This window comes from Chelonoidis abingdonii, chromosome 1 (genome assembly GCF_003597395.2).
Source record: "Chelonoidis abingdonii isolate Lonesome George chromosome 1, CheloAbing_2.0, whole genome shotgun sequence".
Classification (NCBI taxonomy): Eukaryota; Metazoa; Chordata; order Testudines; family Testudinidae; genus Chelonoidis; species Chelonoidis abingdonii.
In genome coordinates, this window is record NC_133769.1 from 17,956,815 (window position 1) to 17,975,645 (window position 18,831).

The 18,831-nt window shown below is 42.2% G+C and overlaps 1 protein-coding gene across 1 annotated transcript in view; it reads left to right on the plus strand.

The window, feature by feature from the left end:
- ELAPOR2 (endosome-lysosome associated apoptosis and autophagy regulator family member 2) overlaps positions 1-18,831 on the plus strand; it is a 152,129-nt gene extending 133,298 nt beyond the window's left edge. The window contains exons 17-23 of the mRNA XM_032765808.2: positions 2,883-2,979; positions 3,990-4,091; positions 7,002-7,128; positions 8,379-8,557; positions 9,276-9,441; positions 15,534-17,014; positions 17,065-18,831. Of these exons, the coding sequence (XP_032621699.1) occupies positions 2,883-2,979; positions 3,990-4,091; positions 7,002-7,128; positions 8,379-8,557; positions 9,276-9,441; positions 15,534-15,593 (731 nt within the window). The 3' untranslated portion in view covers positions 15,594-17,014; positions 17,065-18,831. The remainder of the gene's footprint in view (positions 1-2,882; positions 2,980-3,989; positions 4,092-7,001; positions 7,129-8,378; positions 8,558-9,275; positions 9,442-15,533; positions 17,015-17,064) is intronic.

Here is an 18,831-nt window from a genome sequence, read left to right on the forward strand (position 1 = left end):
GTCAGCGAAGGTAATTCTCCTCCTCTCCAGAGGAAGTAGCTTGGTTGATGGAAGAATTCTTCTGTTGACCTAGAGAAACATAGTTATGCCAATGTAAGTTCCCAGTGTAGACCAGCCCTGAGTGTCTGTGTGCTAGGCAGCTCTGACCCCAGCAGTTCATCTACAGCACTGCTCTGGCTTCCACCAGCCTTGGTTACAACCAGCAGGGTGACCCCAACACACTCCCAGTCCCGAATTTCCCCAAAATTGTGTGCCCTGAAGTGTCCATCCCTCACCTGCACCACTCAGAGAAATAATAAGATTTGTTGCTCCTTTAAAGAGACAAAAGCACTTTACAGCTTGTTAACTTAACTGGGGTAAATAGACCCTTCCCTGAAAACACAGCACTGAGTTCATTTATAGAAATATAAAACCAATTTATTAACAAATATACGTAGGATTAAGTGAGTTCATATATAAGGAATGAAAATAGGAACAGTTACAAGTAAAACAATAGAAAAAATATCCTTTCTAATAGCTAAGACTTAACAAGCTATAGTCTTTGTTCAAGATCAATTTCGTACCAGTCTTTCTTTTTTCTTGCCTTTCTCTCAGTCAGGGCCTTCCACAGAAACAGAAGGGGCTGGTTTCCCTTGTCTTCCTAGGTGAAAGATCTTTGCCTAAGAAGGTTTCTCACCTATATTCAATTTCCAGGGACTTAAGCCCCCCTCAGCTTGAAGGACCCATTGGTCTCAGCTCTGTTCCCTTATGTCTGTCTTGTGCTGGATGCCAGCATGGTTTTCTGTGTCTCCTTGTATCTTCCAAAGTTCAATGATCTTGTTTCAGGAGGCAGGATGACCTCATGCTGTTCTTCTCTTCCTGTGATCTTCCCATCCCCACACTGATTTGCATATAAATGAAACTCCCATTGTTTTTGATCACACCTTGCTTAATTTCACTGGAGACAGGTAGATAGCTGCCTTCCTTCCTGTCTGGGTAAAACCTGTTTCTCCCTTTGTTTGGTCAGACTGTAAAGGTCAATATCAGTGAGTATTCACAGTTCCCGATACAGTGCTAATACATGCATTTCACAATGATATTAATCAGCATGTGTCATTAGCTTTCAGAAAAGACCTGACTTGATACACTTTTGTAACACAGTAATCAGTTGATTCAATTGCTTATCACCTGACGTTTCAGACCTGCTGACTTTATAGCCCAGATAAAGTTTCTTTTTCCTACTGGAAGCTGTCTCCTCCCTCGCCTGTTAGTTTGATCACTTTGTTTACCTAACATGTCAATGGATCTTCCTTGTCTTTGCTTGATGACCCGGCTGGTCGGAGAAGCAAATAAACATTCCTTTGCTTAGAGCAGACCTCTTTACCAACTTCCCCTGACATGCCTGGTTTAAATACATTTTAGTCATAATTCCAGCATATATCCCTAACTCTTAATACATACCCCATATATACATCACACAAGAATACCAAGGCTCAGTGAGTTATTCATTTTCCAATAGCATATGACATGATATCCATTAGGTACAGATTATGACATAGGTAAGTCTGGGTACACTGACCTGGTCTGGCCAGCTGAAACTCATTATCTGAGACCACTGTGCCCTTGCCCTCTGACACGGGGAAGCTCTTAGGGTCACATGCTCCTCATGTGTTTTCTCCTTCTCTGATCCCTGAGGAGATGGTGCAGTACAGATGCCCTGTGCAATAGGCGGGGTGTGCCCGACCTAGGACAGATGTCAATACTTTTCAGGCACAGCAATGAACAAGGAAGACAGCAGAGAAACAAAGTCGAGAGTGCCTTATAATCAGAAGGCTTTCAAGCACCTTGCTGGAAGATATTTGGCAAGGGGAACGGAGGAGGTGTTTTAGGGAAGAAACCTGTTGTCATGGTTTCAAAATAATATATTTAGGACTAGACTGAGAGTTTAATCTCAGCCCAGAGTAAGGGGCAGTGAATAGCTGTATCATCCCAGGAGCCAGCCAGAGAGCCAGTAGAGTCACAATTCAATCTCTGGCTCCCCCTTTGCACCAAGGGAGGTTAAGCAGCTACTGGTCTATACCATTAACTGATTTGTTTTCCTACTGTTTCGGCTCAGCTGTGTTGGCCAATGCAAGGCAGTGAAGAACAAAAGCTCCTCCCATTCCCTGCCTTCTCCTCCTCACCTGTGCAGGAGGTGGAGCTGCAACATGTGGAGTTCATTGTCTCCCATACTACCCTGGGTAGGCCCCCAACCCTAAGGGTCACAGTGCAGGGTGATAAAGGAGCTGCTTAGGAATTTCAGCACAAACTAATGGGAGAACATTTATTGAAGGAAAAAAAAAAGTTTGTGAATGTGTCCCCTTACTTTTCGCCTGTCTCTAGTGGACTAGGGCCATCCTCCTCATTGAAAGGACAACCCTTCACATTGGCAGTCTCCACAGACACAGAATGAGCATGGAGCAAAAATTTTGAACCCCCAAGAGGCGGTCCACCCGTGCATTGATATAGGACAGTACAAGGCAACTCAGGGAAGCTCACACTGTTAATTCCTATGTGGGCCTTGTTATTTTGGATAGAGGATTCCACTCGTTAGGGTTGTAGACATGGAATCCTCCACAAACTGCACATTACCTTGGAAAAATGTAAAACTCTATCTCACACCGTGAATTTTAGTATTAGTTCTTTGTTTTATTGCATACCCTTCGTTAATAGAATTGTGTAGAAGTTCACATGGTTTATTTTTAAAAAATTGTGCATAATGCAAAATTACTAGACAAATTCTTAATTAGCAAATCAAATGCTATTCTAGAAAGCACACTTTGTAAAGTACAAAGCATGTACCTTTCAAAAATCACATGCTTAATTTGTTCTCCTTTTGTTTGTTTGTTTGCTATTATTTTTAGGAGCCACGGTTGAAACCACTCTGGGAAATATTACCGTTGAAACAGAAATGTTTCCGTCTTCCCAAAGGATAATACCTGATGTGAATTTCTTTTTCAAGTAGGTGGAAAATTCTCCGTAGGAGGAACATCAGCGCTTTTTAATTGTTTAAAGAGAATATAGACTTAGGGGGAAGGTCCTTAAGGCACTCTTCCAGGGCTCAGACTGACTGACATGCTAATGAGTAGGTTGTGAAATCAGCTAATGCAGCAACTTGCACGAGTTTGAGTTATTCCTGATTTACACAGAGGAGAGCCTGGGTATTTCCGGGTGCCATCTTCAACCTTGTGTTCTGGGCCCTGGCTTCTCCTTAATTTCTTTTTTAAATATGTGCTGTACATTTATATACTTCCTTTTGCATTCATTTTTATTTTACATTTTTGTTACAAAAATGAACGGGAGAAAAAAAAATCACTTGGTTTGAGACATGCTCAGACTACAGTGTCCTCTTCCTAGTTTGTTCCTCCAGGAACTATCCCTATCAGTAAGGTGACCAGACAGCAAGTGTGACAGATCGTGACAGGGGGTGGGGGCTATTAGGAGCCTATATAAGACAATGTCCCGAATATCGGGACTGTCCCTATAGAATCGGGACATCTGGTCACCCTACCTACCAGTGACCCTGCTTTGGGTAAGATTATTGTAGTTTTAAGCCGTTAGTCTAGAAGGGGGCATATTGATACAACATATGTCATTCTTCGAGTCCTGCCCACCTTCTGCAATTGCAGAAGTGCAGTTTGAGGCTTTCTGGGCTAGTGAAGTGAATGAGTTGACTGTAGTATTTGTTGCGGAGTAACATTCAGACCATGATCTCTGTGGCTATGATTTTCTAATACTGTTATTTTGGACTGGGGGGAGGCTGTTCCTCAGAGGCGAGCCCAGTGGTGTCTTGGGTCAGAATGATTCAGCACTGCTGGAAATCAGGCAGAGTCTCCAGACTTTCTCTAGCTCTAGGTGCATACCTAGGCAGAATTGTGTGCATACATGTAAATATGCATTTATTGTGCAATATGTCATTTTTTAAAGTAAAATCAATATTCATTGAAAACTTTGCTCTTATTTCATATTAGGTCTTCTACACTTACAACCCCCTGTGAAAACGGACGTGCAACTGTTGTGGTGGTGAGGTGTAATCCCACCAAACCAGGCCAAGGCGATATTTCAGTCCCCAGGTATTTAATTAAGAGTATTACAGTATTGCCTAGATGCCCAGTCCTCTTAAGCCATCCTTGGCAAAACTCTTTTAGTTGCCTTAGATTAGCAAGTAGTGAGAAGTGCTTTCTCCCATCTGTGACTGTCCAGGAGACGACACACATTTCTACCAGGTGAGTACCTGCCACAGTGATCCATGTATATGTCACCTCCAGGTGAACTGCGGGCAGCACATTCTAGCAATTGCTGGCTGTGAGGCCCCTGCAGTAGTGCCTAAGAGCAGATGCACAACAGCCTGCTCTTAGGCAATAAATCCAGGAAAGAGTGCACAATAGGCAGTTTATTTAACCTCTCTATTTTGTACTTTCAACCTCTCCTTGAACACTGTGTCCAGTTCTGGTGCTCACAATTCAAGAAGGATGTTGATAAATTGGAGAGGATTTGGGGAAGATCCAGGAGAATGATTTAAGGATTGTCAACCTTCTAGTGATAGATGCAAGGAGCTCAGTCTGCTTAACTGAACAAAGAAAAGGTTAAGGGTTGATTAGATCCATAAGTACCTATCTGGGAAACAAAAATTTGATAAGAGAGGGCTCTTCAATCTAGCAGACAAAGATATAAAAAGAGAGAGAAATTCAGACTGGAAATGAGGTGCAGATTTTTACCAGTGAGGGTAATCAATCATTGAAACAATTAACAAAAGGTCATAGTGGATTCTCCATCACTGGAAATTTTTAAATTAAAATGTGGATGTTTTTCTAAAATATAAGCTCTAGTTTAAACAGGAATTAAGCTTCCTCTGCCATAGACTTCCTGTGTGACCCTGGGCAAGTCCCTTAGCCTCTATGCTTCAGTTCCCCGTCTATAAAATGTGGTACTTTTCAAACTCATAGGGGCATTGCAAGGACAAATACATTAAAGGTTTTGAGGTGCTCAGATACTATGGTAAAGGGGATCATATAAGTATCTTGGATTGATTGAGGGAGATCATGGTCCAATAACAGCTCAAGCAGAGCATTTAACATCAGAGTAGACCTCTGTATTTGTAACAAAAATGTCTAAATAAGGAATGCCTTCTTTGTAGTTTATTCCTGGTTTAGCCAGGGTGAGAGATGAAAGGAACATGGGAAATAGTCCTACAAATGTTCCTGAGAAAATACTCTCTGATCCAGAGGTAATGTTCCGAATTAGTCAAATCAAGCCAAGGGAGGTTGGTCTCTAGCTCTCTGGATTTTGTTAAGATAAGTCAAATGTGTAACAAATTTCAGGGTTACACTGCAAATCTCTTAAGTCAGTGTTTTCTATAGCAAGTATGATCCAGATTTAATGAACCAACTGCGTATTTTTGGCTGTTGAACAGACTTCCAGTTACCGTCACTGTTAGAGCCAGCCTAGCTGCCAGTAACAACAATTGAGCAAGTGTTGTGGAAGTGCAGCTAGTGTTCTGTTCTACTAACTGAACATGAAATAGGGCCATTTGTACTCCTCAGGTTTGTGCAGAAGCTGTTACATGTTCACTAGGCTAGTAAACATCCTTCCGCTAAGTAACTGTTACAGAGCATGGCTGCCACCTATGGAGGAAATCACTCAAAGCATCACAATTACAATTAATGTTCCCCTATCAACTCAGTGCAAGTAAAAACAGCAGCTGTAATTACTGCAATAAGTGTTTTTGCCTGAACACCTTGAAATAAGAAAACAAAATGGGGTTTATGCAGGCTTCTGGGTATCAGGGTGGCAGCAATGGTGGGGTTACCCACACCATAATAGAACACTGGGGTTCTGTTTCTAATTCACACAAATATCTGTAACTGTAGGGGAAATGCTAGATGTTACTAGAAAAATAGATTGGAACAAAATTTAACTTTTTTGCTGCCAGTGGGGTTACACCAGGGATGAACTCTGTTCAAATATATAAAATTTTTTCTGTAATTTATAACTTTCCCCCTGTAATTCTAGATATTTGCCAATGAAATCATTGGCTTTACATCAAGAATGAATATGGCCTGCTATTTTTCATATAAATTTTGTTTCTCAGCTTTCCTCAAATATAAAATTTATTCTGGAAAAGAATTCAGAGTCACTAGAGCAGAGGCCTATATTACCTAGCCACCTAGTGGTAACTGTATACATTATGCTGATGAGATACAGCTGTAATTTTGACATCTTTATAGAACAGTGACATCTACTTAAACTATTGACAGCTTTCATGTAGGTGTGGCAGGCAGTGGGGTACAAAGTTAAAAGTGTTAGCCCACAGTTTTCAAAGGCAGATACTGATTTAGGTTGCCTCAATTTTGGCATGTCCAACTTGAGAAATTCCAAATCATTGGCCACTTTTGAAAATTTGGCCTTTGGTGTATAGCAGTCCATGGCAACTTGGCTCAGTTAGTAAATTAATAGATCTTCATTGTTTAGTCACTCCAATTCATTGATTGAACACATCAGAAAGACACCCTCGGGTACAAGGGATATACATAAAACACAGTTATGAAATCAGAAGTTGATAAAATTTCATCTTAGGAAGTGCTTTTTAAGGATATCAGAACATATTTACAAAGCTGAACATTATGGGCCAGATTCTTCCCCTTGTGTACGTTGGTGCAAATCTGGAATAACTCCAGTGCTTTCCATGACTGCTTCTAGTTTAGTTTATAGAGTTTTATATCAGTGTAGTATCAGTGGTATCTGGACTCTTATTTCCAAAAATTTGCGAAACTAACACCTTCTTTATTTGAAGCTAGATATTTAACTGATTGGCTTTTTTGGTTTGTTTTGGAAATGTTGAATCAATGGGTGGTTATTAATTATCGTAATTATTATTAGTGCTCTTGAGCAGTAGGCTGGAGGCAGAGAATCCTGACCAGTTCTCTTTTCCCTGTAATGAAACCTGTGTCACAAGTGCTAACCAAACTTTGATTTTCTCCTAGCACGTGCCCCGTTGGTACCTGTGATGGATGCACCTTCTACTTCATGTGGGAAAGTGCAGAAGCCTGCCCTTTATGCACAGAGCATGACTACCATGAGATTGAGGGAGCTTGTAAAAAGGGATTTCAGGTAGAGGACTGAAGCCTTCTAGTCAAATTGGATGAGTTGTGTAGTCTCGAGGGTGCTGTTAAACTGCCTGTGTAAAAGCCACTGGGCTAGATTGTGCCTGTACATCACCTAGCCATGCTGCTCCAAGAGCAGACCAGGGAAAGATTCACAATTCATTCCACTCCCTCTTTGCTCCTGGGAGAAGTTATCTGCTACTGGCCTTCTCCATTCGCAGATTACTAACCCTTCGCCATTCCAGATCTGCTCTTCTGACCACCATGTCAGAGACAGGCTCCACCCATTTCCATCTCTGTCCATCCCCTGTGTGAGGAGCAAGCTTTGAGCATACATCCTTTGTCCCCTCTCTGTGCCTGTAGCCATGATGCAGGGAAGTGCAGTTGGGTCTCATTCCAAAATTATTCGTACTGTTAAATCTCACTAGGCCAAGCCATTTTGGAGACATGGGTTAGATTCTGCCCTGCACGAGAATTCAGCTCAGTACAGGAGCAAAGGGGTCAGAGCGCTGGGGAGCCCTGTTACAGCTCCCTGATAATTAGGGCTGTCCCAAGCCCCTGTTTAATATAGAGTAGCTGCCACACTGCTCTAAGGGTATGTCTACACTGCAATCAGAGGTATGATTGCACTCATGTCGGTATAGCTGCACTAGCTTTAGTTTGGCTAGCACAGAAGACACAGCAGCATGGACTAGTCTGACCAGAACCAAGGTGTGCACTGTTGCAACAGCGTGGACTTGCATCGTCTTCACTGCTGTTTTGGGGGAGCAGGCTAGATTAGAGCTAGCATGGGTATGCCTACCTGGGGTGTAGTCACATCTCTGAGTGCACTGTGGACATACCCTAAGTTGCTCCACTGGGGTAGGACTGCCTGGATGTCGTAGGCAGACTATACCACACCTACTCCGTTTTCCCAACACACTCCTCCATGCTGAATGGGGGGTGGGGTGGGGTGGGGGCATAGGCAGAGGACCTGGCAGCAATACACTTGTGCCATCAGGGATTTCTCCCGGGCATTTACAGACAGTATACGTCCCTGTAGTGTATGGAGAAAAGGTGCATAACCTAGTGGAAAATCTGGCCCTGATATGATAAATATATATTTTTTAAAGTAAATAACACCTCTGTTTTCTGTAATTTCACTTCCTCAAAAACATGTTATTGGCTTAACCTCAAAATGTCTGTAAACATTCTCTACATTCACATCACTTTTCTGTAATCTCTCTCTCTCTCTCTCTTTTTTTTTTTTTTGGAAAGGAAACCTTATATGTCTGGAATGAGCCAAAGCAATGCATAAAGGGGATTGCCTTGCCTGAGAAACGGGTCAGCACCTGTGAAACCATGGACTTTTGGTTAAAAGTTGGAGCAGGTGTTGGTGCATTCACAGCTGTGCTGCTCATAGCTTTAACCTGCTACTTCTGGAAGAAAAATCAGAAGTAAGTACGGTACTTGAGGTGACATGCAAAAATAAATCAAAAGGCTGATCCAGAGCTCATTGAAGTCACTAGAAAAAATCCCATGGATTCCACTGGACTTTGAATTAAACCCTAACCCAGTGTAGGGAAATGTCATACCTGATCAGTGCAGTGATCCACTTAGTCTGATTTCCTGTTTCCAGCAATGGCCATAATAGATGCTGCAGAGGAAGGTGCAAGATACCCTGAAATAGGCAGTTGTGGGATAGCCATGAGAAGTTTCCTCCTAACCCCTGACAGAGGTTGGCTTAAGGCTGGAAGCAATAGAGATGAATAAGGTCATAGATTTTAAGACCAAAATGGACCATTATGATCATCAAGGCTGACCTCCTGCATAATATAGGCCACAGAGTTCTACCCAGTGATTCCTGATTCAAGCTTACAGTTTCTGCTTGGTCTTGAATGTATATTTTAGAAAAAGTCTAAAGGTCTTTGATTTAAAGACTTTATGGGATGGAGTCTGTTCTGTTCTAGTCTGGAAAACAGGAAACGGATGAGCTGCTAATGCAGTTCAGTCATGCTCTCTTACTTCTGGTTCTTAAAACATAACTTTTGATTCTTTATAAATACTTATCAAATAACCCTACGGAATAGGTGCAGATAGTGTTCTGACCACCTGCACTGTTGCAGCTAGAATATAGGGTATTAAGAAAATAATTGTCCAAGTTTATGCTTTTAGGTTGGAGTATAAATATTCCAAATTAGTGATGACAGCTAACTCGAAAGAGTGTGAGCTTCCAGCTGCTGACAGCTGTGCTATAATGGAAGGAGAAGATAATGAAGAGGAAATAGTATATTCAAATAAACAATCATTGCTGGGAAAGCTGAAGTCGTTGGCAACAAAGGTGAGCATTAATATTATTTTTTTTATTGACACTGTTAGTTTAATATAGCTAATTAGTTCATTTTATCATTTAGTTGTGTTATTGTTGTGGTTATGTTATTTCATATGCAGTCAATGTGTGATGATGAATAGACAGAAGTAGGACAGGATTATATAAATATAAATTTGACAAGTATTTAGGAGTGACAAGCGTGTATTAGGTATACAAGTCAGGTAAGGCAGTGTAATTCAAGGCCTACAGACTAAGGACTGAAAGATTTCAACTTAGCCACACTAGGCCTTTGGCTTAAGGAGACTTGACACGAGTGAGCAACCTAAGACTGACTTTATGCCAGTAAGGTTACCTGCTCCTGAGGGCATGCTGTGCCAAAAAAATTATAGATTCATAGATTCTAGGACTGGAAGGGACCTTGAGAGGTCATCGAGTCCAGTCCCCTGCCCTCATGGCAGGACCAAAACTGTCTAGACCATCCCTATAGACTTTCTCTAACCTAACTGTTGAATATCTCTAGAGTGGAGATTCCACAACCTCCCTAGCAATTATTCCAGTGTTTAATCACCCTGACAGTTAGGAACGTTTTCCTAATGTCCAACCTAAATTCCCTTGCTGCAGTTTAAGCCCATGCTTCTTGTCTATCCTTAGAGCTAAGATGAACAAGTTTCCTCCCTCCTCCTTATGACACCCTTTAGATACCTGGAAACTACTATCATGTCCCTCTCAGTCTTCTCTTTTCCAAACTAAACAACACCCAGTTCTTTCAGCCTTCCTTCATAGGTCATGTTCTCAAGACCTTTAATCATCTTGTCGCTCTTCTCTGGACCCTCTCCAATTTCTCCACATCTTTCTTGAAATATAATGCCCAGAACTGAACACAATACTCCAGTTGAGGCCTAACCAGCGCAGGTAGATGGAAGAATGACTTCTTATGTCTTGTTTACAACACACCTGTTAATGCATCCCAGAATCACGTTTGCTTTTTTTGCAACAGCATCACACTGTTGACCCTTATTTAGCTTGTGGTCCACTATAACCCCTAGATCTCTTTCTGCCAGATTTCTTCCTAGACAGTCTCTTCCCATTCTGTATGTATGAAACTGATTGTTTCTTCCTAAGTGGAGCACTTTGCATTTGTCTATGTTAAACTTCATCCTGTTTACCTCAGACCATTTCTTCAATTTGTCCAGATCCTTTTGAATTATGACCTTATCCTCCAAAGCAGTTGCAATCCCTCCCATTTTGGTATCATCTGCAAACTTAATAAGCGTATTAAAAATTCTGCGCACATTTTAAAATTCTGCAAAATTCTGCAAGTTTTATTTGTCAATAAATAAATGCAGAGGGGAGCACAGGCCACTGGCTGCATAAAGGTGGGCTATCACCCTGCAGCCCCTACAACCCCGGGACATGGACTCAGTGGTGAGGCTGCACTCGACCCTGACACAGCACAAGGTGTGGGTCTGCCCCAAAAACACCCTGGGGCACTGCCCCTCTGTGCCGGTGCACCAGGTGTGGGGCAGGCAGGCTCAACCAGGCAGGATCCAAGTGTGAAGGGGCTCAGTGTGGTGGGATCCAGGTGTGGGATGAGAGGATTCTGTGTGGGAAAATATGAGTGCAGGTAGCTCAGTGAGGGGTTTAGGCGTGGGGGGATCTGGACGTACAGTGGGGGACTTCCAGGTGCAGGAGCAATGGGACTCTGCAGGGGCTTCCAGGTGAAGGTGGTTGGGGCTCAGCAGAAGGGTCTGGGTGTGGAGGTCTTAGCGGGGAAGTCTAGGAGCTGGGAGAGCGGGGCTTAGTGGGGTGGTGGTCTGGGTGCACCTAGTTGGGGGTTAGTGGCATGGGGGTCTTCAACTGGGGACTCAGAGTGGTGCAGGGAGTGTGTGGCTCATCAGTGTGGGGGTCTGAGTGCAGGGAGTTCGGTGGGAGCTGGTTTAGGTGCAGGGTTGGGGGTCTAGAGGCAGAGGGTCTGGGTGAAGGGGGGTTCCAGATGCAGGGGTTGAGGTTCAGTGGGGTGGGGTTCAGGTATGGAGGGGTAGGGGTGTTCAGGATATATGAAGTGAAGCTTGGCGAGGGTGTCTGGGTATGGGAGGTCCGGATGCATGGGGGTTAGGCGGATGGGGAAGCAGCTCCCCATATAGTGACCCCTTCCCCTACAGTTGAGGAGTGATGGGAGCAGGAAGCAGGGGAGGATGCTGAGCTTCCTGCAGCTTGGGGAGGTTTCTGGGAGTGGCTCTGACACAGCCCCAGGCACTCCTTGCAGGGGAAGAGGAAGTCCCATCCTCTCTTGCCTCCACTCCAGCCGGTACTAGCAGCTGATCCCAGCTCAGGGAAGGAGCCAGGGCTGGAGCACCCATGGAGAAAAATTAATGGGTGCTGAGCACCCACCAGCACCACCAGCAGCTCCCCATGGCCCCGCCCCACTCCCCTGCTCCAGCTCACCTCTGCCTCCTCCGCGAGCGCGCTGCCACATCCTGCTTCCTCCTACTCCCTCCCAGTGCTTGTGCTGTGAAACAACTGTTTTGCGGGGCAGGGGAGGAGGGGGAACATGGCACGCTGTGGGAAGAGGCAGGGTTGGGGCGGGGATTTGGGGAAGGAATCCAATAGGGGCAGGGAGGGAGCGGATTTGGGGTGGGGATTTTGGGGAAGGGGTTGGAATGGGGGCAGGACCAGGGATGGGGAAAAGGTGGAATTGGGGGGGGGAGGGGGGCCAGGGGGCACGAGCACCCACCGGTGCTGGAGAAAGTTGACACCTATGGTAGGAGCCACTGGCTGGGGTGTCCCCAGCCCCATGGTGCTCAACCTCTCTGCTGGCTGCTCCAAGTGCCTGAAATGATGTACCTGCACTGCTAGGGAGGAGTATATGACTGCTCTCGCAGCTTCTCTTTTTGCTTCCCTGTCAGAAAGTAATATTTCTGCGAGGAAGCAAGGAAATCTGCAAGGGACATGAATTCTGTGCATATCTTCAACTTTGGAAACATTAGAAGGGCCAGATGAGAGAGTGCGAGTGTGAGAACCCTGCATCTGGACATCATTCATTTTATTGTAAGCAGTGGCAAGAAGAGGAAAAGGGGAGGGGAATACAGCATATTGAAAATTCAAAATTTCAAAAATGTGATTTTTTTTTTAAAAAGCAAAATATTCTATCCCTTGTCCCCTCAAAAAAGATGCTCCCCCCATTTTGAACCTTGCAAAAAAGACAATGACTCAGAAGTGCTGATTTTGTGAAAGCTCTCTACTGCTGAATGTAGTGAAAGTTTTTGACCACCTCTGCTGCTGAATTTTGTGTTTACTACCATGAATAGTCCTGATGAGTTTAAAGGCTTGGTTGATGAAGTGTGCAGGCATGGGCCTGTAATGATTAGAAGAAGAGAGGAAGGATTGCCGGAAGAAATAGGTTTTGTAGTTTAAAAGTAAGCTTAGTGCTTTATACTGAGAATAGCAATCACTTGCACACCTGAGCACTGTGTTCAAACAGACTATACTTAACTCAAGTTCCTATGTTCATTTTAATAGGCTTCCCTGTGCACTGTTATCTTTTCAAATAAGCCCGTCAGATATCTCTGGTTTTTTTGTTTTTTTTTTCATCTGCTGGATAATCAGAGTTGCCAGACTCAGCCTCCAGGACCTCATTAGCTTGCTCAAGTCTGCATCCTATATCCTTGCAGATAACTGGGATTTATTATATATTTTCTCAAAACACATGTGATAGGCATCATTCTTCATTAATGCAAAAGATGAGAGGTACGACTTCTTTAAAAAAGAAAACAGAGAAAAAAGAGAGAAAAAAATATGGGGATCAGGAACAATGTAAAGATGTATCAACAGAGAGATAAAAAATAAGAAATATATTAAAAATAGGATCAGACTCTAGGTGATTACTTTTCAGTGTTCCAAAACTTCTCATGAAGTTATTGAGAACTTTGACTAGATAAGAAATGCAGAACTGAGCCCCTAATGTAAAAAAGGAAAAATATTTATTTGCAGTATTATTGTAATAACAACGCAGAAGGTAGGAATTGCTGTGCTGAAGCAGGGTGAGGAAGTGCAGGAAACCCTGCAGTAGGCAGCTATGGGAAAATCTCACACCGCACATTCATTAGGTCTCATCGTATTAGAGAGTGATTTTAAACCCCAAAGCGCGAGTTTAGTTTGATATCTCTTTCCGAAATATTTGTTAGCTGTAGATTTTCTTGCTGTCCGTAGACATGTCCACTCCTTTTTTAGAACAAGATCTGTATCGTAGTACACCAAGACAAGTTTGGTATTTATATTAGCGTTATGAAGACCTACTTCAATCAATGTGTTGATGCATGAAGCTTCTACAGTTGCAGGATTCTCAACCTTTTCCCATCAATAACCTCAAAACCACCCACCCTTTTCCTTCTCTCCAGTATCCTGGAGTTCTTGTCTTCAGCAGCCTCCTGTGACAATGAGATCCACAGTTTAATTACACATAGTGTGAAAACGTATTTCCTCATCAGTTTTGAGTTTGCTACCTTTTACACTAATGACTCTCTTTGCTCCAGCTAAAATCATCTCCAGTGTTGTCAGTGAAATGCTCTGGATGAGAATCATCTTGGGTGTAACCACACGAGGTAAATTATAGGGCAGGCTAGAAAACAATTCCACTTCAGGAAATGTTTTGAAGTTTTTACATTTGTTTTCATGCTGTGGAACATTTTTTGTTAACAAACAGGAGAGAGCTTGATATGCCACAGAATAGCCAATGTCCTAGTGGGTAGGGCCCTCACCCAGAATGTGGGAGACTCAGCTTTGAATCCTTCTTTTGCAAGAGGAACTTGAATCTGTGCTGCAGAGTCAGTCTTGTTTGTTGGCCCAGTGAATATTAAAGTATTTATATATTTGGAACAGCTCCAGCAGGAGAAATTGAACTAGAAACTGACTCTGCAGGCTGGTGGCTAGTGCACTAACCTAGATTTGGAGTGGGGGACTTGCACCTGGGTTTCCCACATCCCAGCTGAGTGCCCTCTCTCACTTGTTTTTCATGACAAATTTTTCCAAAAGTCACTGGTTCCTCCTGGTGCAGAAAGCAAATTTTTTTGAAATCTCAAAAATTTTCACTGGATTGAAAAAGCATTTCCCACCCAGCTCTAGTTCAATCCCCAATTAAGCAAAACGCGTAAACGTGGGAATAGTCCCATTTTAGGCCCGAATCTGCAAACACCTACATGCTTAACTTCACTACTGTGAGTAGTCCCAGTAAAATCAAAGTGATTGCTCGCTATAGTAAGTTAAATGCATGGGTTAAGTGTTTGGAGAATTGGTACCTCAGGGCATGTCTGTACATACAGAGCTGTACCGATGCAGCTGTGATACCCGTCAGCATAATAAAACCACCTCCATGAACGGCAGAAGCTGCATCAATGACATAGCACCGTGCACACGATATCGGTGTAACTTAACATTGCTTGGGGGATGGTTTATTCACATCCCTGAGAGAGATAAGTTATTCTGACATAAACTGTAGTATAGACATAGCCTTAGTGAAGGGAGTGGCAATTCACACTCTGAAAGGTCAACACATGTTAAATGCTCTGCTGAACTGAGGCCTAAGTGGGTTGGTTAAGGCTACCAAAGGAGTCAGTGTCAGAGTTCAGGAGTTTCTCATTCTCAGTTCTTTGCTCAAACTGCTCTCACTCTTGAATGTTTTGTATTTTTTACAGTAATGCATCATAATTTCTTTGTAATTCTATCATAAAACCCATAACCTTGACATTTCTGTTCAATGCTGTGCAAAATATGCCATTTGTGTATGTACCTGTGGACTATCTATATACTTCCTATAAAGGAAACACTAAAAAATTCATATCCTTTCTACCTCACAATGGAATTTTGAAGTTTGTACAATTTTTATTTTTAATTTATAGAGATGTTACAATTTAGTTTAAAGGCCAAATTCTACTCTAATTTACTGTGGCACAGTCTCAGTAAAGTCTTCAACAGGAGTTGCACTCAAGTTACTGAGTGTAGAAATTTGTTCCAGGACTTTTTGTACTGAGTGAAGAGATGTTGGTACGCTTCAGAGTGAATCTGAGAAATCATGATTGACGGGAACTTGTCTCTTTACATTGCAGGAAAAACAAGATTGTTTTGAATCTCTTCAGCTGAAATCTTCAAGATCACAAAATATATGAGGATTAAATACTACCTTCAAAGAAAAAATCTGATTTCTATTTTTACAGGACCACATTTTAAACATATTCCTGCAGACAGCAGAGTAATGGTTGCAGTGAGAAATGCTGAGCCATTTAAGAAAAAAGAGGGTGGAAATCAAAACTAAAGATTGGATGGCCTTATTCTATGGTCAAGTACCTAGCCAAAAACAAGAAGCAGACTGCTTGGATTCCAAACTAGGAATGAAACTTAACTCAGGAAGAGATATACATATTGCAACTGACATGAGTTTTTGTATTCACCTGTGCATTGTTCAGGCATGCTGTGTAATTTATTGGTACCTTTCAATGCATAATCACTTTGTCCATATGCATCGTAAGAGCTGATTTTCTGAGAGATTCGAAACTTTCTGCAAAGGTTCTGTACTGTCCTTTTTGTAGCCTAACTTCAAGTCTCTCTTAAAATCAAAATGGGGAATGGCGCTTGAAACAGAACCATGGATGACTTTTGATCCTTGGATAAAATAATGCTTTTGGGGCTAAGGGCTGAATGTCCTGCAACAGCCTTCAGTGTGGCAGGGCCAATTTTGCACCCACGGATCACACCCACGTAGATGCCAATATGACCACCATCTGGGTTGGGTTGAACATGGCACTCCTGAATCTGAGGCTATATCTATACCTACAGCTAAGGGTGTGATTCCCAGCTTGTATAGACATTTTCACATCTGCTGTCATCAATCTAGCACACTAAGAATAGTAGTGTAGCCATGGTAGCACAGGCAGCGGCTGCACGGACAAGCTGTGCCGAATATGTACCCACAGGGTTCAGGTGGATTTGTACTCAGGGTGGCTAGCCCATGGCACTGCTTGGCACTGCCTGTGCTACTGTGGCTACACTACTGTATTTAGTGTACTATTTTGAGAGCTAGAGCAAGTATGGCTACGCAAGTTGAGAGTCACACCACCAGCTCCAAGTGTAGCCATCCCCTAAATGTATCCGCTGCCACTGCCTGAGTTGAAAGATCACATCTGTCCGTTTAGAAGCAGCAGAAGCAGCACTCAGAAATCTTTTTACGTGGTCTAGACACTAGGGGGGACCAAAGATCCATAATGTGAATTATGCATTCTCCCTGCCTGGGGAAGCTTGTCCTGAGCATCGGAGGTTGACAGCAGTTCATTACCCGGTATGAGCTATCTTTGTGTGTCAACTCTCTGGGATGAGCATCTGTAGGGATTGAATCCTGAACCCTTTGGGAGCGAGGGGAACCACAAACTTCTAGCATTTAAGCTAACTGAGCCAATTTGCAGTCGAGAGGCAGCATCAGACTTTTTAGCCTGTATGTGGTCTAAAAAGGGACAAGGACCCCCCTGCAGGTATTAATGTTGGTTACACTATCATGTATCTTTTAGCATACAAATAGGTTCTACTGTCGATGCAAGTTATTGTACATTTAAATGTGGGCACAAAAAGGTGCTTTGAATATTGAAGGCTGGCCTGAGAGCCTTTAAATCTGACTTCTCCACCACATTAAAAGTATGTAATCTTCCTAATATCCAGTCTATGAAAAACTGTAATTTCCTGAAATTCCAGTGCAGGTTAAACTGAAAATAATGTACTAAAATGTGGGTATGAAATTGTTGATGAAAATTATGAAGGAAAGAGTTGCGTAAAGCTAGGAAGAAATGAGACTTCAATCTTGTCCCTCTAATCAGACCTATATCTGTGTCAGAATAAAATGGCTGAATTATGAAATGCATATAAAACTTTGGAAAAGACACAGGCAAAAATGGTGTTTTTACTATAAAGAATATATAGATTTGGGCTTTTGTATGACTGAGTTGCATCAACCAGTCTGAGAAGAGTCCACTTCTAAATTAAATTGAATCTAAGATGAAAACTGAATATTTTATTACACTATGAGATGTGAAGGAGATTTTATGAAGATTAGAGCTTCTTTTTCTTGTTTAGGGAAATTTATTCAATTATTTTATATATCCAGTTGCAGAAACTGAGATCTGTTCTTCTGTGTGAAGGTACTGTGGGCATCTCATCAGAGGTTGTGTACATTTCTTTTTCTTGAAACAGCGTTTCATTTTCCAGAAAGAAGGGATTTTTGTGAGGTATTGAACCATTTTTCAATGTTTTTGAATGTATATTACATACAAGTTTGGGGTTTTTTTTGTATATTTTGTACTGTTGCACATTTATTATCTTACATTGTATTTGTCATCATCCTATTGTTTACATGCAGTCAGCAATGGTGACATGCTCCCTTAGCAAATGCCAATTGGGATTTTGAGATTTCAGTTCTTTGCTGATCTTTTATGAAGAGGATTTTTTTTTTTGTCATTGAATTTTATTCAGATAGTGTATTGTAGTGTCAAAGGTTTTCAGCTGGTCAACATTTGTACAGTGAAGTGAAAATATATTTGAACTGCGAATTTGTGATCTTTGGAAGAACTGCAGCCTGCGCTAAATCTGGCAGTGTTCTTCAGTGATGGGTGGAGCCATGAAATGTCCCACCTTGCACGGAATTACGTCTGTCACCACTGTTTTCATCTGTTACTCTTATCTGCACCCGTTTCCCAAGCCACAGAGATATAATTGGGATTCATTTCCAGGAACATCTTTTCTTCTGCTGCTGGAGTCATAGACCTGACATGTTAAAATGCCTTAAATTTTAACAAACTACCTTTCAATTTTATTAATACAAAGGAGGGGTTTTGTATGTTTTGTTATTTCCTCCCCCTCCATGACTTTTTCAAATGTAGATATAAAATAGCATTTTTTGTCAGCTCCTGCAGCCTTTGCTATATGATACTTCTTATATGGGGTTCCAAATGATCTGTCACATTATTATAAGAAATTCTTCTGGGCACCCTGAAGGTACACCTGGCTGAGCACTATGAGAAGCAGAAACCAACTAAGCCTATAGAATTGATTTAAGGCTAGCGTAAAGGATTGTAATGGAATTTTCCAGCCATAAATAAGTTTGTTCTCATACTTTTTAGCTGAGTTTTGGCTGTTTCTCTTTAGGGAAAGAAAAAGATAGACAAAAAGGCTGTTTTCCTGTTCCCATGAAAGGCACAGTTTTGAAGTCTTGAAACACTTCATTAAGCAAATGTTGCCTGTGACATCTAGTATTCTGCCAAAATGTACTCACAGCAACCATCCCATCAGCAATGTTATGTATGAATTTGTTATTTAAGGGCATAATCAAATGCAAAGCGCTCTGTTATGTGTTCAGTTGATTAA